The 17,628-nt window shown below is 37.0% G+C and overlaps 1 protein-coding gene across 1 annotated transcript; it reads right to left on the bottom strand.

The window, feature by feature from the left end:
• On the bottom strand, positions 286-12,760 carry LOC109350508 (brefeldin A-inhibited guanine nucleotide-exchange protein 2-like). The gene is made up of 11 exons (XM_019591741.1): positions 11,333-12,760; positions 8,618-8,935; positions 8,037-8,382; positions 7,527-7,949; positions 7,153-7,439; positions 6,486-6,759; positions 4,867-5,372; positions 3,214-3,535; positions 2,727-3,108; positions 1,693-2,372; positions 286-1,178 (listed from the first exon to the last, which is right to left on the bottom strand). The coding sequence occupies exons 1-11, from the start codon at positions 12,520-12,522 to the stop codon at positions 567-569; spliced, it is 5,340 nt and encodes a 1,779-aa protein (XP_019447286.1). The 5' UTR covers positions 12,523-12,760; the 3' UTR covers positions 286-566.

Below are 17,628 nucleotides of genomic sequence, written 5' to 3'. Positions count from 1 at the left end.
CATATGATCCCTAGCAAAAATAAATAAGTTTCCTATAAAAACCAAATTGACCAAAGACGTGCAGAGTTAAGAATCAAATTGATATTCTGCAATGTTACTACATTGATCAGTGGTGTCAATTGCAGAGACCAAAATGATGTTTTACTTTTGTCTTGATCTTCAGTAAAATCAAAATCTTTTGTATTAAAAGTTAAAACCAAATCCTCATAAAAGGCATCTTCACTAATTACGACACAAGTTTTATAACTAGAAAATTAATCGACTCATAACAAGAAAATCCAGAGATAATGCTGCAAAGCTATTTTTTTAAGCTGAGTAAATGTAGCATACAACATTAAGCCAATAAGCCTCTTGGTAATACATCAATTTTGACTGAAAAATCTAAGCTTCTAAAATACAGAACCTGAAAGTGTGATTAACACAAAATCACTACTTTCATACATTGTCAAACTCTATTATTGACAACTAATCCAAGGCAAAGGAGAGTGAAGAAAGTTATGAACAAAGAGATTTTAACAAAAAAAATCCTACATCTCAAAAATGCAGAGTTAGTCTTACCCGAATGATCAACATGATTGTAGCAAAACAGGACCAACTGATAAACTAAGCATATCACTGAGAGCAATTTGGACTTCGTTTGACCCATGTTCACAACTTACCAAGCTTGAGAGAAGAGGGAAAAAATGAGAAAGATTCTTCTCAAAAGAAATCTCTCCCAAAGTACAAATAGCTTGAAGTGTAGCCACAACAAGAGCCGAACGTGCAGCTAATTCTCTCCGCTTCCCTGAGCCTAAGGGAATTAGCCAATGTGGCTGCTGATCATGAGAAGATTCAGATATTTGACCTAAACCTGCAACTTCAATATAAAACTCCAAAATCTCCTGACAAAGCTGAATAAGATGAGATTCAACCTCAGCATCCTCATAACTAGGAGGCCTGTCCACAACAAGGTTCTGTAAAAATGTTAGGCATGTTTGGTACGTTTCATTCTCAAGGCGTAACAGTGGAGGGTCTTGCATTTGGGTCATAGAACCAAACTCTTGTAGATTCAAACGCAATATAGTATTGCTATTGATCTTATGAGCATGTAAGGCTACATCATGCAAAGCATCAAACAGGACTAGCATGGTTTTTGCAGAAATGTGAGATCGATACATGTTATAGATTTCCATCACCGCCTGTCAATTTCAGGAAGAGTTAACAACAATTTTTCAAAAAAACACATGCATCTATTATAGCTGGCACACAAAACAATAATTTTCAGTGTACATATGTATTGAAATGAGGTACTGAATGAAAAGATACACTTCCTCCCAGTTGGTGCATATTCCTAAGACTGCACAAAATTTTGGTAGGGAAAGTATTTACAATTAATGGTAACATCAATGATATTTTATCTTCATCAGTTTTCCATGAAAATAGCAGCTAAAGAGTCTTTATCATTTTATGCAAAACATTTGCAATGGCTTCCATCTTCTCTTTTGCTACAAAGGAGGTCTATGACCGGATGTGAAACAGAAAAGATAGGCTAAAGTAGTCTAGGAGGTGGAGGAGGATTCAATCCTGGGATCAAGCAGTCCCTCACTCCCTTGCTAGAATAAATGCCACTTGAACTATGACTTTTAGACTCTCCTTTATATTACTTTCTATGAGGCATTTTAACAAATTTTGAGGAACACAACATGAATTTACCTGAATCAATAAAAGCTGGACAGCAGCTCGGCATTTAGCATCTGATAAATATGCATAAAGATGGCGAGCCCTTGGGCTTGCTAAATTATCCGGTGAGCCAGACTCGGCAACATCTCTGTCATCTTCATCTGTTGAAGCATGTTCATGATTTATAGCCATGAAGCCTTCACTTTCAAGGAAAGAAAAATTAGGTAGTGTTGCATTTGCTGCTTCTTTTAGTGACAAAACCACTTCTAACCACTTTTCATCAGAGAATAGCTCCCCAGCATTATTCATCAAACGAACAAATGCAGCAATACCAATGCCAGCAAGGTTTTGATGAGGACGCTTTATAAAGCTCACCAAGAGCATCAACACCTTTCTTAAAAGTGGATTGACAGTGTTGTAAAAGTTGACAAAAAGATCTACAACCAATTGGAGGGCCAATGTGCATGTCTCGTAAAGCCAAGCATCTTGATCAAGCTCACCATCAGCCACTACTTCATTAACTGGTGAACTACTCCCTGAAGGATCAATACCATGTCGAACATAATCAAATATTGGAAAAAGGACTGACTCAAATACTCTTTCCCATAAAGGAAGTGTAAAGAGATGGCCGTGATTGCGTAAAGTTTTAAATAGGACTTCCAAGGCATTCTTCCTAATCTCAGGTCTGGGATCAAAGCTAAGCTCAGACAAACCTGCAAAAATAGAAATTGAATGAGAAAACTTGCACAACATTTTATTTTGTTTGGTGTGTTTCCACCAGGTGTACTCTGTGTTGTACTGCATGCACAGGGCTTATAAATGGTTTTGTTATGGCTTGGGTGTTTTGTTTCATATGTACATTTTAACACCAAATCATTTTTGTACCTCTAGTAACCTCTATTCTACTGATTTTTTTTCCTGATAAAAAATAGTCTAAGCTTCTAAGTTCTTAACATGAAACTAGATAGTGCCATGATGTACTAATCATTTGACCAAGTTAAGAAACATAAATTAACTATTTTTCCCCTAATATTCATAACTAGACAAACTTGATATAACATTCTCACCGGCCAATAAAGGAAACCAGAAATAGAGATGATCATCCTTGTCAGTCACCTCTCCATGATCTTGTTTCCCCTCTTTTCCTATTCGAGGTGAAGGTGAGGAAATCTTTCCAGAAACTTCCGTATCTTTATTCCTGGATGATGAGCCAAGGTCTCCTTGTGCTAGTTTTGTTGCACAGAACTGAAGAAAAACAATGGCATTTAGGCTAATCTCTTTGTTGAATCTACTATTAGTGAAAGCAATTAGACAATTCACACAGTCTGTGAAAGTGGTGGTTTCAGTCTCAGTGATGTATGGAAAGTAATCTCGAATAATTTTCTCAATAATTTCAAAAGCCAAGAGAACAATATTTTTGTGGTCATCATAAGCTGCTGTTGTGAATACCTGAAACCAAGTCAACGAGCAATAAGTGGACACAGAAAAACTCCATATACAAAACATTTCATGTTAACTGAAGCTGTATGGACAACAAAAGTTTATCAGGTCTACCATGAACATGCTCTTCCATCCGGATTTCACATTGTTGACACGAGATAAAACCATTTGAGAGACACATCTGATGATTAGTTCTCTAATTTCTATTGTACTACTCTTTCGCATGACAATGACAAACGGCTTCATAAATTCATTTTGAAAATTATAATTAGCCAACTCCTCCCGCTCTAGAAATTTCATCGACAACTGACGCAAGGAATCCATTGCAAAAATTGCAATTGAAAGGTTTGCAGAACAGCCAATGTTTACAAAGAAATCAGAGAGAACATGCCAAATGCTTGACCACACAAGTCTGATGCGGTTCATATTATAGTGCCTGTTACACAATAATCATGTCAAACAATATAATTTAGGAAGCAGCATATAAATATTATCCAGTCATAAAAAATAGGTGGCAACTAACTTGCGAACTGCAAGTTAGTTCACTTCCAAGCGAACTGTTTTTTTAGCCGTTGGATCGAATGGTCCATAATCTCATCCTTCAAAATCGTGACCGGCTACCGCTGTTGTTTAGAAGTCGTGATACTAAAGTACGACTTTTGTGAGGCCTTTGGTTACAGTTTATTAGTCGTGATAATAAATTACAACTTTTGTGAGGCATTTTGTCACAGTTCAGAAGTCATGATAGCGAGATACAACTTCTGTGGGAAGTCAGGTTGGCATAGAACGACTTCTATACTGACCAGAAGTCGTTATAGGCCATCCAAAAGTCGTGATATGCCATCACGGCTTCTATACTGACCAGAAGTTGTATTACACCATCACGACTTCTATACTGACCAGAAGTTGTATTACACCATCACGACTTCCATTCAGAAGTCGTATGTGTCATCACGACTTCTATACTGGCAGAAGTTGAATTACTCCATCACGACTTCTATACTGAAGTCGTATAATGTTACCACGACTTCTAAAAAGTGCACAAAACGGTAACCGGTAACCAAATTTTTTTATCCACCGGCTATAAAGCAGTTCACATATTAGATTTGGCCTAAAAAATAAAGCATATGTTGATGCTCTACCCCAACTTTTCTTTTTCACATCATTGGATTTGCAACTTCTGACCTTCATCTTTGAGGCACTTGTAATGTTTCTCTCTTTAATTAAAGCTAAGCACTCTGTCAATTGTTTTATTTACCATCTAAACCTTGTGAAAAGTAACAAGTGGCCATTCACCCAGAAAAGGTAACAGGTAAATTTTCACGTGCAACCCCCTATGATATTTACCAGAATTGGAGAGGAAAAATAGTTAAACTCACCAATTTGTCAAACTACAAAGGGTTGTACATCAGATTTGGGAATTTAGAAGGAGCACTTAATGTTTCTCTCATCAATAAAATTAAGCACTACTTTAACTGTTTTATATACCATTAAAACCTTGGAGGTAAATGTAAAAAGCCATAAAAACTAAACAGCTAACCAAGCAATCAACTAAATAGGAGATAACTGACAAAACTCCCAGAATATAAACAAAAAAGAAAGAATACTGCAATGCCCTGAAAGATTAAGGCACCAAGTGCCATTAACTTTGCTGCTTTCTATAATAACCACAACCCATGAATACCATGAGCCACGAGAAAATATTAAAATTTTCAAAGGGAAGACAAAGTCGTCGCATGCAATAAGTAGTAGGCGAGTAATACATACGCAATCTCAACCATCTTTGTAAGGCTGAAAACCCGTGGATCGGATGGAGATCTCAATTCCTCCATTGAGACCTTACATAGAGCCTTAACAAAGTCGATTATGGCCTCACTGTTTAACTTCTGACTCCGGGTGAATATGCGATTCATTTCCGAGCTTCCAACTTGTTCCAGCATATTCAAATTAGAAACTAGATTGTTCACCTGTTCCGATGTGACTGCTCCAGAAACATTACCACCAATTCCAGCACTATCATAAGAACCGCGCATCAATGTGGCAGCCGCATACTGCATCCTTCCAGGTCCCTTCTTCTTCAACACAGGAAGAATGGTTGATTTTGCTGGCTTTGTTTTTTCCAAATCATTCTGAGGAAAGGCAAAGAATGTGGCATCTGGTGGAGCTCCCTCTCCAAGAAGATGTAAATGCTCAAACCGGGAGACACAAGTCAAGATATGCTCCCAAGCTTCTTGTAAGTAATTTCCATCCTCATCAGCAATAGTACCTATTGCCTATCAACAATAAAGATGGCAAGTTCAAAGTAATATCAATTTATCAGCAACTTTACATTGGGCTTAGTTACCAAGGATACATTATCACAAACTGAAATGATCCGACATATAATGACTAACATGTCTTCATATATCATTCCTAGAATGATTTTCAGTAAATGTAGAAAAACTCCAAAAAAACCAATTAACTTGACATTGTCACATTTTGCAGCAGATGTGAAGGCCAGAGTATTTTGTATTGTTTTTTTGGCGTGTATACAGTGATGAAAGAACTTGCAGGAGTGTAGCTTTAGATTGGATAAAAAAATGGAATACAATGAAAAGAGAGAGGCAAATTCATTAAAAAAAAAAACAGTGAGTGTGGACTTGAAATCATAACAGATGCCAATAACTAATGAAATTGTACATTTTGAAAGGGGACACTAAGGTTGTAAAGATTGAGATTGTGCCTAGAAAGGGGAAGATAAACATGTCTTTGCTATCCTAGCTCACGTAAGATCCCAGCCCCAGACCCAACACTAGCACTGACAGAACATAGTAAGCACACAAATGGTAACCAGAACAGCAATCACCCAGATCAAAACGGAAACAGAGTGAAGAAGAGGAGCTCAGCCACGAGGCTCACGACCATCGACAACAATCCATTTCAGCTATCAGCGAAAGTCAAACATCAAAGTCACACCAGGCACAGTTCATCACATTGGTGTTGAGTTGAGAGAATGAGGTTGAATGGGATGTTTAGGTGAGTTCAAATGAGAGAAGGAGGTCAAATGGATTTGGGTGGACTTCGTTTTTTCCTGGGTTGCTCTGCCACATAAATGGTGGCTCAACCTGATTGAAAAAACTGGCAGACTTCAATGATAACACAAGCATGCCCAATGATCCAACTACGATCTCCCCAAACCAGGTTGGTGTATCCAATTAGGATTGAAGCTCCCACAAAAGACATAAGATCATGTTATCTTATTAGGAAGATCACAATCTTAACAACCCTGAGTGAGTAGGAAGTAACATAACACACAACGAGAATTGCTAATCAATGAGTTAAGCTTATTAAAATATTCATAAGCAAATATTCATAAGCCAGCTAGAAGAGATGTTAATTTCACCAACCTTAATTGCATCTATGTTTTTCTGCTTAATATCAGCAGGAGAATGCAGTGAGGTAAACTTCGCTAATGAAGTCACATAAACATCTCTGTGAGTCTTCATGGACATTACAGATGTGACATGAATAGCATAGCGGAAGCCTTCAAGGCAAAGAGATATTACAACTTCATCATCACTTTGATCAAGAGGAACACTGAAAGCAGCTAACATCGGTGCCCAGCAAACCTCAATCATGAATCTAAGGATTACAACATCCGTTGCTGCATAATAGACTGACCTAAAAATTGCAAACAAATACATATGAAGAAAAAATCTACAAGTAATGTTTCCATTGAAATTATGAAAGTGCAATTAAAAAAGAATAAATATCTATCAAAAGATTAAACAACCAACTTCAAAATTCCAAACAAGTGATCTAACTGACATTAAAAATTAATAAAAAGGAAAGGAATGCATTATTGTGAACAATGCAGATTGATGCACCAAACTTCAGACAAAAGATCGTGTAAAAAGCAGATAAATACTAGTAAAACCTAAAGTTAAATGAAGAATTCCAAAATAAGATTCTTCATGCCAAAAGCAGCCCCGGGTTAATGTTGTGTTTTACTAGAGAAAAGAATTTGAAAAATAAATAATCACTTTTGCGAAGGAATAATATTGGTGAACATACTCAGTTTTTCGAGCTTTTTCTTTGAACTGTTCTTGCATATGGCGGATGAGGTCATCACTGGTCTCCATATCTTCCCCACGCTTCCGGATCACGATATTCAATATATTATCCAAACCTAATAGTCTATTAGGGTTCACAGACTGTCTTTGTTGGGGAGGCATATCATTTTCTTTCATTTTGATCTCATTTCTAGATATTCTCTCAAATAGGGATCTCAAGTACTCATCTGGTAGATCTTTTCCGTCATCAATACCGCGATTGTTTCTTATGAAATCATCAGCAGACATCTGCATAACTCAACAACCAAAAGAAAATAGGCCATCATATCTACCATAGTTATCTGTACAACAATTTAGAGAATTATCTGAGCTCACCTTGTTCTTCACCATAGGATTGTGGGCATCTGTGTTTAGCATTATCACAGAATATGCAAGGACGTATGCTGTGTCAGCGCTAGAAAAGGCCTTTGGATTACATTTGCAGTAACGTTCAGCAAATTTTTCCATGATCCGATCAATTTTCTGTGCCTCGCCAGGCAATCTAAAGCCTTGAAGAAAGGCCCTGATTGCCTCGTCAAACTCCATCCCTTGAAAGTTAAAGGAATCCACGTAAGCATGCATTACCTTCAAGGATAATTCTTCCCTTTCTCCCAGATAATCACCAATCAACGTCTTGTTCAACCCAGATGCATCTTTAAGAAATGCAGCTATATCCTCTGGTGAATCACCCACTTTGTTGGCATTGATGAGGAACTCAATTCCTTTCTTAGGCTTCCTATTAAAAAGTGATATACCTTCCTGCCACAAAATTGCATTAGCTTTATTAATAAACAGCTAAAGTTAGACAAAGATATGTGTTTCATAAAAACTTATTCATTTTCGTACCTGAAGTTCCAGTTTATAAGCCCGACGTTGCTCAATGTTTGAAACATCAGAGGCATCATTGATGATTTCAGGATGAGAGTCTGATCCCTCAACTTGCTCTTCCCCATTCCCACTTATCGTGGGTAAACTTCCAGCTTCAGCGCAGTTTTCAGCTGGTTCAACTTTCTTGGCTGAATGAGGATCTGGAATTCGCAACTGTTTGTTCATCCAGTCTCCCATTGATTTTAAAACAGCAACCAAGCTTTTCATTGCTTCAAGTTTTAGCATTGTTTCTTGAGGTGGCAAAAGTGTGGTTGTTAGACCAGGAGGGACACCTTGAGCAGTTTTAAGAAGTCCATTGACCATCCTAGGAGGAGCACAACAATTAGATATAAAATGGAGTATACTGAATGACAATCAAGACAACCACAGCAACAGAAGAACAAAACTTGTATGAAAACAATCTAAGACCACAGAAATGCTATTAAACTGAATATCCATACTCTAAAGATGAAATTACACATATTATTCATTATTCATAACATAAGTCAAATAAATTATATGCTAAAAAATAAAATACAACTAAATAAAACATAGCATACCTCTCAAATATGTTTGGTGAATTGACATCACAGTCATAGTTGATAAATATGTCAACCAATATCTGTGAATCAACACAAAGCTTCTCTAGAAATCGAAGCACAATCATCTTTTGCTGATAGTTTGGTTGAGAAACGTTTTCTAGGACCCTGAGAACAATCATAGGGAAAAAAACTCCAATTTCTGCTTTCAGCCCAGCTCTAAATCTTGACACCAGACTGATGAAGATGGAGCATGATAGTTGAAAAACGATCAAAAGAGTTGACGCACTGTTCTTCAACAATGATAAACATAAGTACTGCTTAATGGCACCTAAAAACCTGCTTAATCACAACCAAATAGAATCATCAATAGTATTCTTAACCATCAACGAAAGCTATATAAAAAAAGAAGAAAGAAAAGTGCCAAGTAGTGCACTGGAAAAAATCAAAAGATAGTGTTACCTATGATAACTTAAGAATATTGCGAACTAAAAGAAAAGATTCCATATGAAATTCAAGAGACATTATACAAAAAAGAACAAAAGCACTACAGTAACAGTCCATGAAAACTGAAATAATATAAAAGCAGACGCTGAAGCATATGCAATTCACGCACAGTAAACTTATATGTTTTAGTTAGTTGCTCCACTAACTCCTGATGAACCAGTTATAAGGGCAGTATTTAAAGTTGTGTAGGACACAAGTAATGAAATTAATTCAGAAATAATGCAAGATTGGAAATTTACTTTTATGCATGCACACCAGTTGTTGATTGTTTTTACTGGTAGCTACAAATAGATTCTTACTACAGCACATGACTTGCATGGCTTTGGTAAGGCCTTAGAACAATGCTTAAGATGCTGTAGGTTTAAAAATCAAGCTGCACAGAGCATACATTATTTAAGAGGGGAAACACCACAACAAAGTTGTATAAATTTATTACTACATATGAAAATTGCAAGGATTGTTAGGTACAAATGAAACCATATTTACCAGAAAAGCTGGTAGGCATTCGTTGTAAATTTCTAATAGAAAATATTATTCCTATTTAATATGTCAATTAATCCCAAATACCTAGGAAAGACAGTCGTGATTGGGGAAAAAACAATATGATTATCTTAATGCTAAAACATGGTTTTAATGATGAGAATACAAAGGCATTATTTGATCAACACACCTAGTGGAAAAGGACTTCTGTTGTATGTCAGTGCACACAAATTGCCTCGACCTTAAAGGTGTGTTTGGAGGGAAGGAAGGGAAGGGCAATGTTTCAGTTGAAGTAAACAGTCTCCTAATTTGAGAATATCTTTTTAAAACGTGATTATCATGTAGCCTTCCAACATCCCTTGTGCATATTCCATAACTCAATTTATAAATAGAAAATTACCCCTCCCTTCCCCCAAACTCTTCCATCCAAAAATTGGGTAAAACTCCAAAAAATAGCAGACTGTTGGTTCCCAAATGCAAAGGCAGAAGAAAGTTTGACAACAGGACAAAAGCAATTTCATCTACAGCAGAATCCAGGAAGAACATAGTACTGACAAAACAATGGTTAAATCATAGTGCCCATTTTTACTTCAAGACTAACATTAGTATTCAATCCTATAGAAGTTCAATAAATCTAATGGTATGTTCGGAAGTTCAGAGGGGATGGGATGAAATAGACAGCAGAAGGAAGGGAATGGAAAGAGAGTTACCTGCCAATTGTTTGGATTTAAGAAAGGAATGGAAACTACCTTTCCCTTGTTTGAGAGTCAAGTGAAAGTGAATGGAATGGAAGAAACTTTTAAAACAAATTTCCTAAATTGTACTTTTTAAACTGGTTAGTACTAAAGTGCCCATGACTCTACAAGAGTTAAATAGTAGTTTTTTAATTTTATTAATTTAGGTCTCCCATTCCGTTGGCTCCTCTTTATGAGGGAATAGAATAGTTTCCTTCTTATAACTATTAATAATTCCCCTTAAAGAAAAAACTCCCAAAAATTGGAACATTATTTTATTCCCTTTTGTTCCATTCCTTTCCCCTATATGTTCCATCCATCAAACATATCATAAGAGTGAAAACCGGTGGTGATTCTTCTACGTTATAAACAAGGAAAAATAAAAGACAAAAACTGAACTAATATTTTCACCAGGGAACTTTGGAAATTAAATATCATGAGACTTGCATTTTTGGATCTAGATTATAAGCTCTACAAAAAGGATGGGAAGGTGCAGAACGGATAAAATTTCTTAAACAACAATTATACCAGCCAATGGCCGCCACCCTAACCAATGACCATATCAAACAACTGTAATTATAGTTCTTTTATAAGAAAACTATAAATAACTGTAAGCATCGTTGACTACCAAAAAATGTAATAGTTTGTAGTCCAAAGTTAACTCTCAAAAGCGATGTTCCATTGAAGAAGAAACCATAAATTAATTCATTTTCTATAAGAAGTTATTAGATGTGGTAGATTTGAAGTGCACTGATTCTTACATTACAGCCAATATATCCTAAACCATATAATGAAGATGCAGGAAATGATACTAGTTATTGACTAGATAGAATAGGACTACCCCACAATGTAGCAGCCATGTTTACCACCTTCACAAGGATGTTGAATGCAGAAAAGAAACTACACCTTGATGTGTATCAATAAAATTAAACTAAGACATATACCTTCTCCCTAACCTACGAAAATGTCAACATTTAACTTAAGTCCTACAAGAAATGCAAGTGAAACGAGATACCTTTCACTAGTTCTGAACACTGCTCCAGCATTCTCGAGCAGAATCTTCAACAACTCCAAAGCCACAATCTTCCCCTTCATCAACTGCGGATCAGAAGACGCCTCCTTAGGCGGCGTCTTCATGGATAACTTGCAAAGTGCCCTAAACACCAAAAATGCATCTCTCCTCAACTTGTTTCCAATCTGAACTTCCAAATCATCATCCCTCTCCACAATCTCCCCATCCACCAGCTCTCCTTTCCTTCCCTCCAGCGCCGTCTTATACATACTGATCTCCCAATACTTGGCATCCAACATGTCCTTATCCGTCGAATCTAACAAATCAGTTGGATTTGTAGTCTCCACAGTGGTAGTCTCAAATGCGCCATCATGCCCGCTTAACGAAGAAATCTTACCCGGGGTCACAGGGTTCAAAACCACATCAATGTCCTGCATAATCCTAGTGATAAACCCTTGCACAAACTGCGTCATGCTGTTATCCACATCAGATTTTTCCACAGGTTCCATCAATTCAGCCACCACAATCGGCTGAATTGGAACCGTGGACGAATCCGCTTCCATTCTCCTAAACACGATCACCAGCATCTGAATCAACGACGCCTTTGCGGTCGTTTGATTCACCACATTTTTACTCAACAGATAAATATCATAACAAGTTCGCACTATCAAAAGCAAACAATCTCCATGAATTCGCAACGAAATCGACGTTACAGCAGATAAAAGCGTCTTCAGTAGAAGCAATTCCATCGCATCATCCCCAAAATCATGGCATTTGCAAACCGACTCGATCAAATTCGACAACAATTTCGCCTCGGCTGCACTACCGGTAGGATCAGCCTCACCGCGAAGATAACCATGGGCGATGAGTTTCTGGATCGCATCAGCCGCAGGCTCAGCAATCTTCAATACGCCGGATCCAGCGGCATTGATGAGAGGGCTGAGAATCGATTCAGACTCAGCGAGAGAGTACTCTATAACACCTCCATCATAGAGCGGTCCCGGCGGCGAGTTTTCCGGTTCATCAGAAGGCGAACCCGGCGTTGGTAACTGTCGATTCGTAAGCCTCTCAATGACAGATTTGCACTCGTGAGCGAGCTTCGCGTGCTTTCGCCACGAAGCGTTCTTGACGATCTTCTCGAGCGCGGGAACAACGAGTTGACTCAAACGGGAATCGACTTCCGAAGAAGCCATTCCCGAGTTAAGGACGAGTTGTGTGACTCAGAGACGCTAAGAGATCTGAGATCTTAAGGAGAATGTAATCGATTTCACGTTGCGATTATGGTGCATTGAGCTAAGAGAGTGAGATTGATGAAGCTCGAATGGTGGATCGAAAATGGAAGCGAGTTGACTCAGTGAGTTGATGTGAAGAATGAGGAAGCGAGTGAGTGAGGTTCCTTGAAATGAATCACAGAGAAGATTACTTTTTCCTACTGGATTTGATTAGAGAACGCGTTTGGGTTTGTTCGCTTTACGTGAATTGACGATAAAGCCCTTTATTAGCGGGTATTAAAGCGGTTAATGTAGGGGTAATTATTGGTCTTTTAGAATATAGATCACGGGTTGCTGAAGAATTAGAAAAAGGTTGTTTTAATATTTTCTTTGATGTAATTGTAAGTTGCTTTTATCGAGTGTGGACTGTGGAGAATAAGGAGGGGACATTTTCTAAATTAAAATCAAAACATTAGTGTAATACATATGTATTCAAAGAGAAATAATTTATACACAATACATCATTCATAATTTACAAATATTACTTTTGAAGAGTCAATAATAATTAAAGCTAAATAATAGATAATGAATTAATGGTATATAAAATTCTTACATTGTCTATATATATATTTTTCTCTCATAACATATGACATTGGTTAAAAATTAAAGCATTGTTAAAACTTCTCTACATGAGTTCATTCACTCTTATTAAACTCGGACCATTTCGATCACGACACTAGGTTAATAAGTCAATGTTACACAATCAGTGGATAAATGGTTGAACTGATTGATTCATTTTATATTAAATATTATATAAATTCATAATCTTAACTAACATTAATTGATAACTCTATAGTCTAAATTTAAAAATATTATTATACTTAATTAAACGACCAACTAAAAAGATTTCGCTACTATAAATTTCACAAATTAGTTAAAAATATCATCCAACACCATATACATTATATTTTAATTGTAAAAAACGAACTATAGGTATAAAATCTAATTAAACAACGAAGGTTTTGCTATAACATAAAATAACAAATGACAATCATAACTACAAATAAGTTAAAAACACTTGATTGACTTAGACGCACAAGTCTTTAGAAACTCATCGCCCATGGTTTAATTTTATATACTTTTATTTATTTAGTTTTATTTGTGAAAAGGGCATGGAATATACAATTAACAAATAAAACTAAATAAATAAAAGTATATAAAATTAAACAAAATAAAAAAAAATTATAACACTATCACATTTTTTTAATTACATACAAGTTCATGTTAAAAACCAAAGCCAACTTAACGACACACTTGCATATACAATGCACACTTATTCATATGCAGTAACAAAGGCAATGGAATTGAGAAAGAAAAGGAAAGTATATAGAGAAGAAGAAGATGGAAATTATCAATGAATAACCTCTTTGTATTGAATGAATCTTTACAAACCAATACAACACACACTAATTCAAAGACTTACAACAACTATTATTTATAGTAGTTTTCCCAACCTACTTAACTAACTAAAGTTTCTATATAAGGAAACTTTACTAATTACACACTAAAAAGGCTAAAATTATTTTATCTCTAATACTCCTCCTTAATTTCAGCCTTCATTCAATAGCCTTCACTCCAATTTGCCATCTTAGTTTCACAAACCACTCTTTCTTCAAAGCCTTGGTGAATATGAAAGCTTGTTGATTTTCAGTGTTGCAAAACTCAAGCTTTATTCTTCTTTTATCAACTTAATCCCTTAGGTAATGGAATCTGGTTTCAATATGCTTACTCCTCCCAGGAGCCACAGGATTTAAGGCAAGATTGATGGTTGATTTGTTGTCAACCATCAACAAAATACCCTCATCTTCTTCTTGCAAACCAAGTTCCTCCATTAATGTACTCATCCAAGCTGCTTGTCGTGCACACATAGAAGCAGTTATGTATTCACTTTCACAAGAAGATAGTGCTACAACATCTTGTTTCTTAGAGCACCAACTAATAGGAGCTTCCCCTAGCTTGAACAAGTAACATGTGGTACTCTTCCTATCCGATTTATCACCACACCAATCTGCATCAAAGAAGCCAAGCAATTCCAACTTGCAGTTGATGTTCTGTTTAGAAGGAAACATGATTCCTAGGCCAAGTGTTCCTCTGAGATACCTCAACAATCTCTTCACAGCAACTAGATGAGATTGGAGAGGGTTCTCCATGAATCTTCTTGCTACACCTACTCCATAAGCAATGTCAGGTCTAGTATTGCATATGTACCTCAAAGTGCTGTCTAAACAAAGTTTTATCAACCAGTTTCTCCTCCTCAATTTGAGAGTTCACAGAGTTTGCTTATGCTGGTGTGTGTGAGATGTTGCAATCTGCCATATGAAACCTTTTCAATACATCAGTTATGTATTTGCTTTGATGCATCACTATTCCAAGCTTTGTCCTCTTAAACTCAATGCCTAAGAGGTATGCTAACTCTCCAAGATCTGTCATTTCAAACTCATACTTCATTTGTTGTTTGAAGGTTGCAATTTGATCAGAGTTTGAACAAGTTATCAGCAGGTCATCCACATAGAGGCAAACAATTAGAGATTCTACCTTGTTCTTGCTTTTCACATAGACACCATGCTCAGAGGTGCATTTCAGGAAACCAATCTGTTTCAAAAATGCATCTATCCTCTTGTTCCATGCCCTTGGAGCTTGCTTCAATCCATATAAAGCCTTATGCAACTTGTAAACCAGATCTTCTCTGCCATTTTCTACAAAACCTGGTGGTTGAGTCACAAATACATCCTTCTCTAGTGGTCCATTCAAAAATGCAGACTTTACATCCATTTGATGGATTTCCCATCTGTTATAACTTGCCATAGCAACCACTAATCTCACTGTTTCTAGTCTTGCCACAGGTGCAAAGACTTCATCATAATCCAGTCCTTGTTTATGCAAGAAACCTTTGGCAACCAACCTTGCTTTATACTTGGTTACTACCCCTTCTGGATTTACTTTTGTTTTGTATATCCACTTGACTTTGATAGCTCTTTTTCCTCTTGGTAACTCAACCAAGCTCCAAGTATTGTTTCTGTTGTTTTCTGTTGATTGAGTTTAGCTCTTCGTTCATTGCCTCAATCCATTTTGGTTGTTTTAAGGCTTCTTCTATGCTTACTGGTTCCTGCTCAGCCAAAAGAGCCATGTCTACAAGATCTCCCTCTTCAGTGATGTTTGAATCATGAAACACCTCATAGTCACTGAATCTTGGAGGTGGTTGTCTGTGTCTATGAGATGTGTTGTGATTGATTATTGGTGCAGCCATGGGATTAACAACTTATGTTTCTTCTTCACACTCATAATTTGCAGATGTGTATCTCTGCTCTTTTCTGTGCTACTGTTCTAATTCCAGCACTGATTTTCTTCAAACTTCAAGTCTCTACTCATCATTACTTTGTTGTTCTTTGGATCAAACACTTTATAGGATCCAAAGATCTTAAAGTGACTCACATTAGGCTTGAGTCCACTCTAAGCTTCTTCTGGTGTCTTTCCATCCAATCTTTTGGTTGGACATCTATTGAGTATATGCACAGCAGTAGAGACAGCTTCACCCCAAAATGCCTTTGGAAGATTTTTGGTTTTCAGCATACATCTGGCCATGTTGAGTATGATTCTATTTGCTCTTTCTGCTGCACCATTGTGTTGTGGTGTGTATGATGCTGTGATTTCATGTACTATGCCTTCTGTTGTGCAAAATTCATGAATCGTTGTTGACACATACTCACCTCCCCCATCAGATCTCAACTGTTTCAGTTTGGTTTCACTCTGATTTTCTGCTTGAGCCTTGAATCTCTTGAACTTCTCAAACACTTCATCCTTAGTCTTCATAAGATAGATCCAAAGTTTTCTGGTGTAATCATCCAAGAAGGTCACAAAGTACTTATTGTCTCCAATTGAGTTCACCTCCAATGGTCACACACATCAGTGTGTACCACCTCCAGAGCCTGCACAGTCTTAGTAGGTATTAGTGACACAAAAGAATTTCTGGTTTGTTTACCTGAGATGCACTCTTCACACAATTGATCTGGTGCCTTGATTTGAGGTAGACCAGTCACCATGCTTTCTCTGCTCAATAGGTTCAGACCTTTGAAATTTAGGTGTCCAAACCTTTGATGCCACAACCATGAATCTCTTTCACCTGTTGACATGAGGCATCTTTGATCACCAACTTGAATACCTATCTTGAAGGTTCTGTTTGAGGATAGTGGTGCCTTCAAGATGTTATTCTTGTCTTGATCAAAAACTCTGAGCATACCATCCTTCATCTCCATTGAGTAGCCCTTTTCAAGTAGTTGGCCTAGGCTTATCAAGTTGCTCTTCATTTTTGGAACATATAGCACATTGGAGATGTATGCCTTCTTTCCATCCTTTCTTTGTATCACTATTTTTCCAATACCTTTTGCTGAGACTGCACTGTTATCAACAAATTTGACTTTGCTTTTTGTAGTTTCATCAAGAGAAGTGAACCATTCTTTCTTTCCAGTCATATGGTTTGAACACCCTGTGTCCAAGTACCACACATCAGAATCTTCATTCGAATTCTTGATTGTTGCCATCAGAAGATAGTGCTCTTCACCATCTGACTCATCACCTTGTGCCAACTTGACCTCTTCATCTTTCTTGTTTGATCCTCTGTTCACTCTGCATTCAGCAGCATAATGCCCATAGTTCCTACAGTTGTAACATTGCACTTTGCTCTTGTCACTTCTTCTTCTGGTCACAAGATTTTTGCTTGAATTTTTCTTGTGATCATAGGAATTGGTTGCAGAGTTAAGTTGTTTCTGTGATGATGATGTTGAACCTTCTTCACCCCTAGAGCCTGGGCAGTTTCTGCAGTTCTCATTCTGCCATTTGTCTTTGCTCCTTCTATTCTTATTCCACTGACCAACAAACTTCTTGGATTGTTGAGCTTGTAGTGCATGATCTTCATTGGTATCTTCTTGCCTCTCTTTCAATCTTTGTTCATGAGCTTCAAGAGAGCTTTGCAATTCCTCCAATTTGTAATTGTCAAGGTCTTTGGACTCTTCTATGGCCACAATTATGTGA

This window comes from Lupinus angustifolius, chromosome LG01 (assembly GCF_001865875.1).
Source record: "Lupinus angustifolius cultivar Tanjil chromosome LG01, LupAngTanjil_v1.0, whole genome shotgun sequence".
NCBI classification, from domain to species: Eukaryota; Viridiplantae; Streptophyta; class Magnoliopsida; order Fabales; family Fabaceae; genus Lupinus; species Lupinus angustifolius.
Note: the sequence above shows the minus strand (reverse complement) of the source record. Positions and strands in the feature narration are given on the sequence as shown.

Bases quoted from the DNA above. Each gene is read 5' to 3' on its own strand.
- LOC109350508 (XM_019591741.1), bottom strand. From the start codon at position 12,522: ATGGCTTCTTCGGAAGTCGATTCCCGTTTGAGTCAACTCGTTGTTCCC. The intron at 8,936-11,332 runs GTATCTCGTTTC...GTGATTAAGCAG, and splicing joins GTGTTCAGAACTAGTGAAAG to GTTTTTAGGTGCCATTAAGC. The intron at 3,536-4,866 runs GTATGTATTACT...ATTGTGTAACAG, and splicing joins ACAAAGATGGTTGAGATTGC to GCACTATAATATGAACCGCA.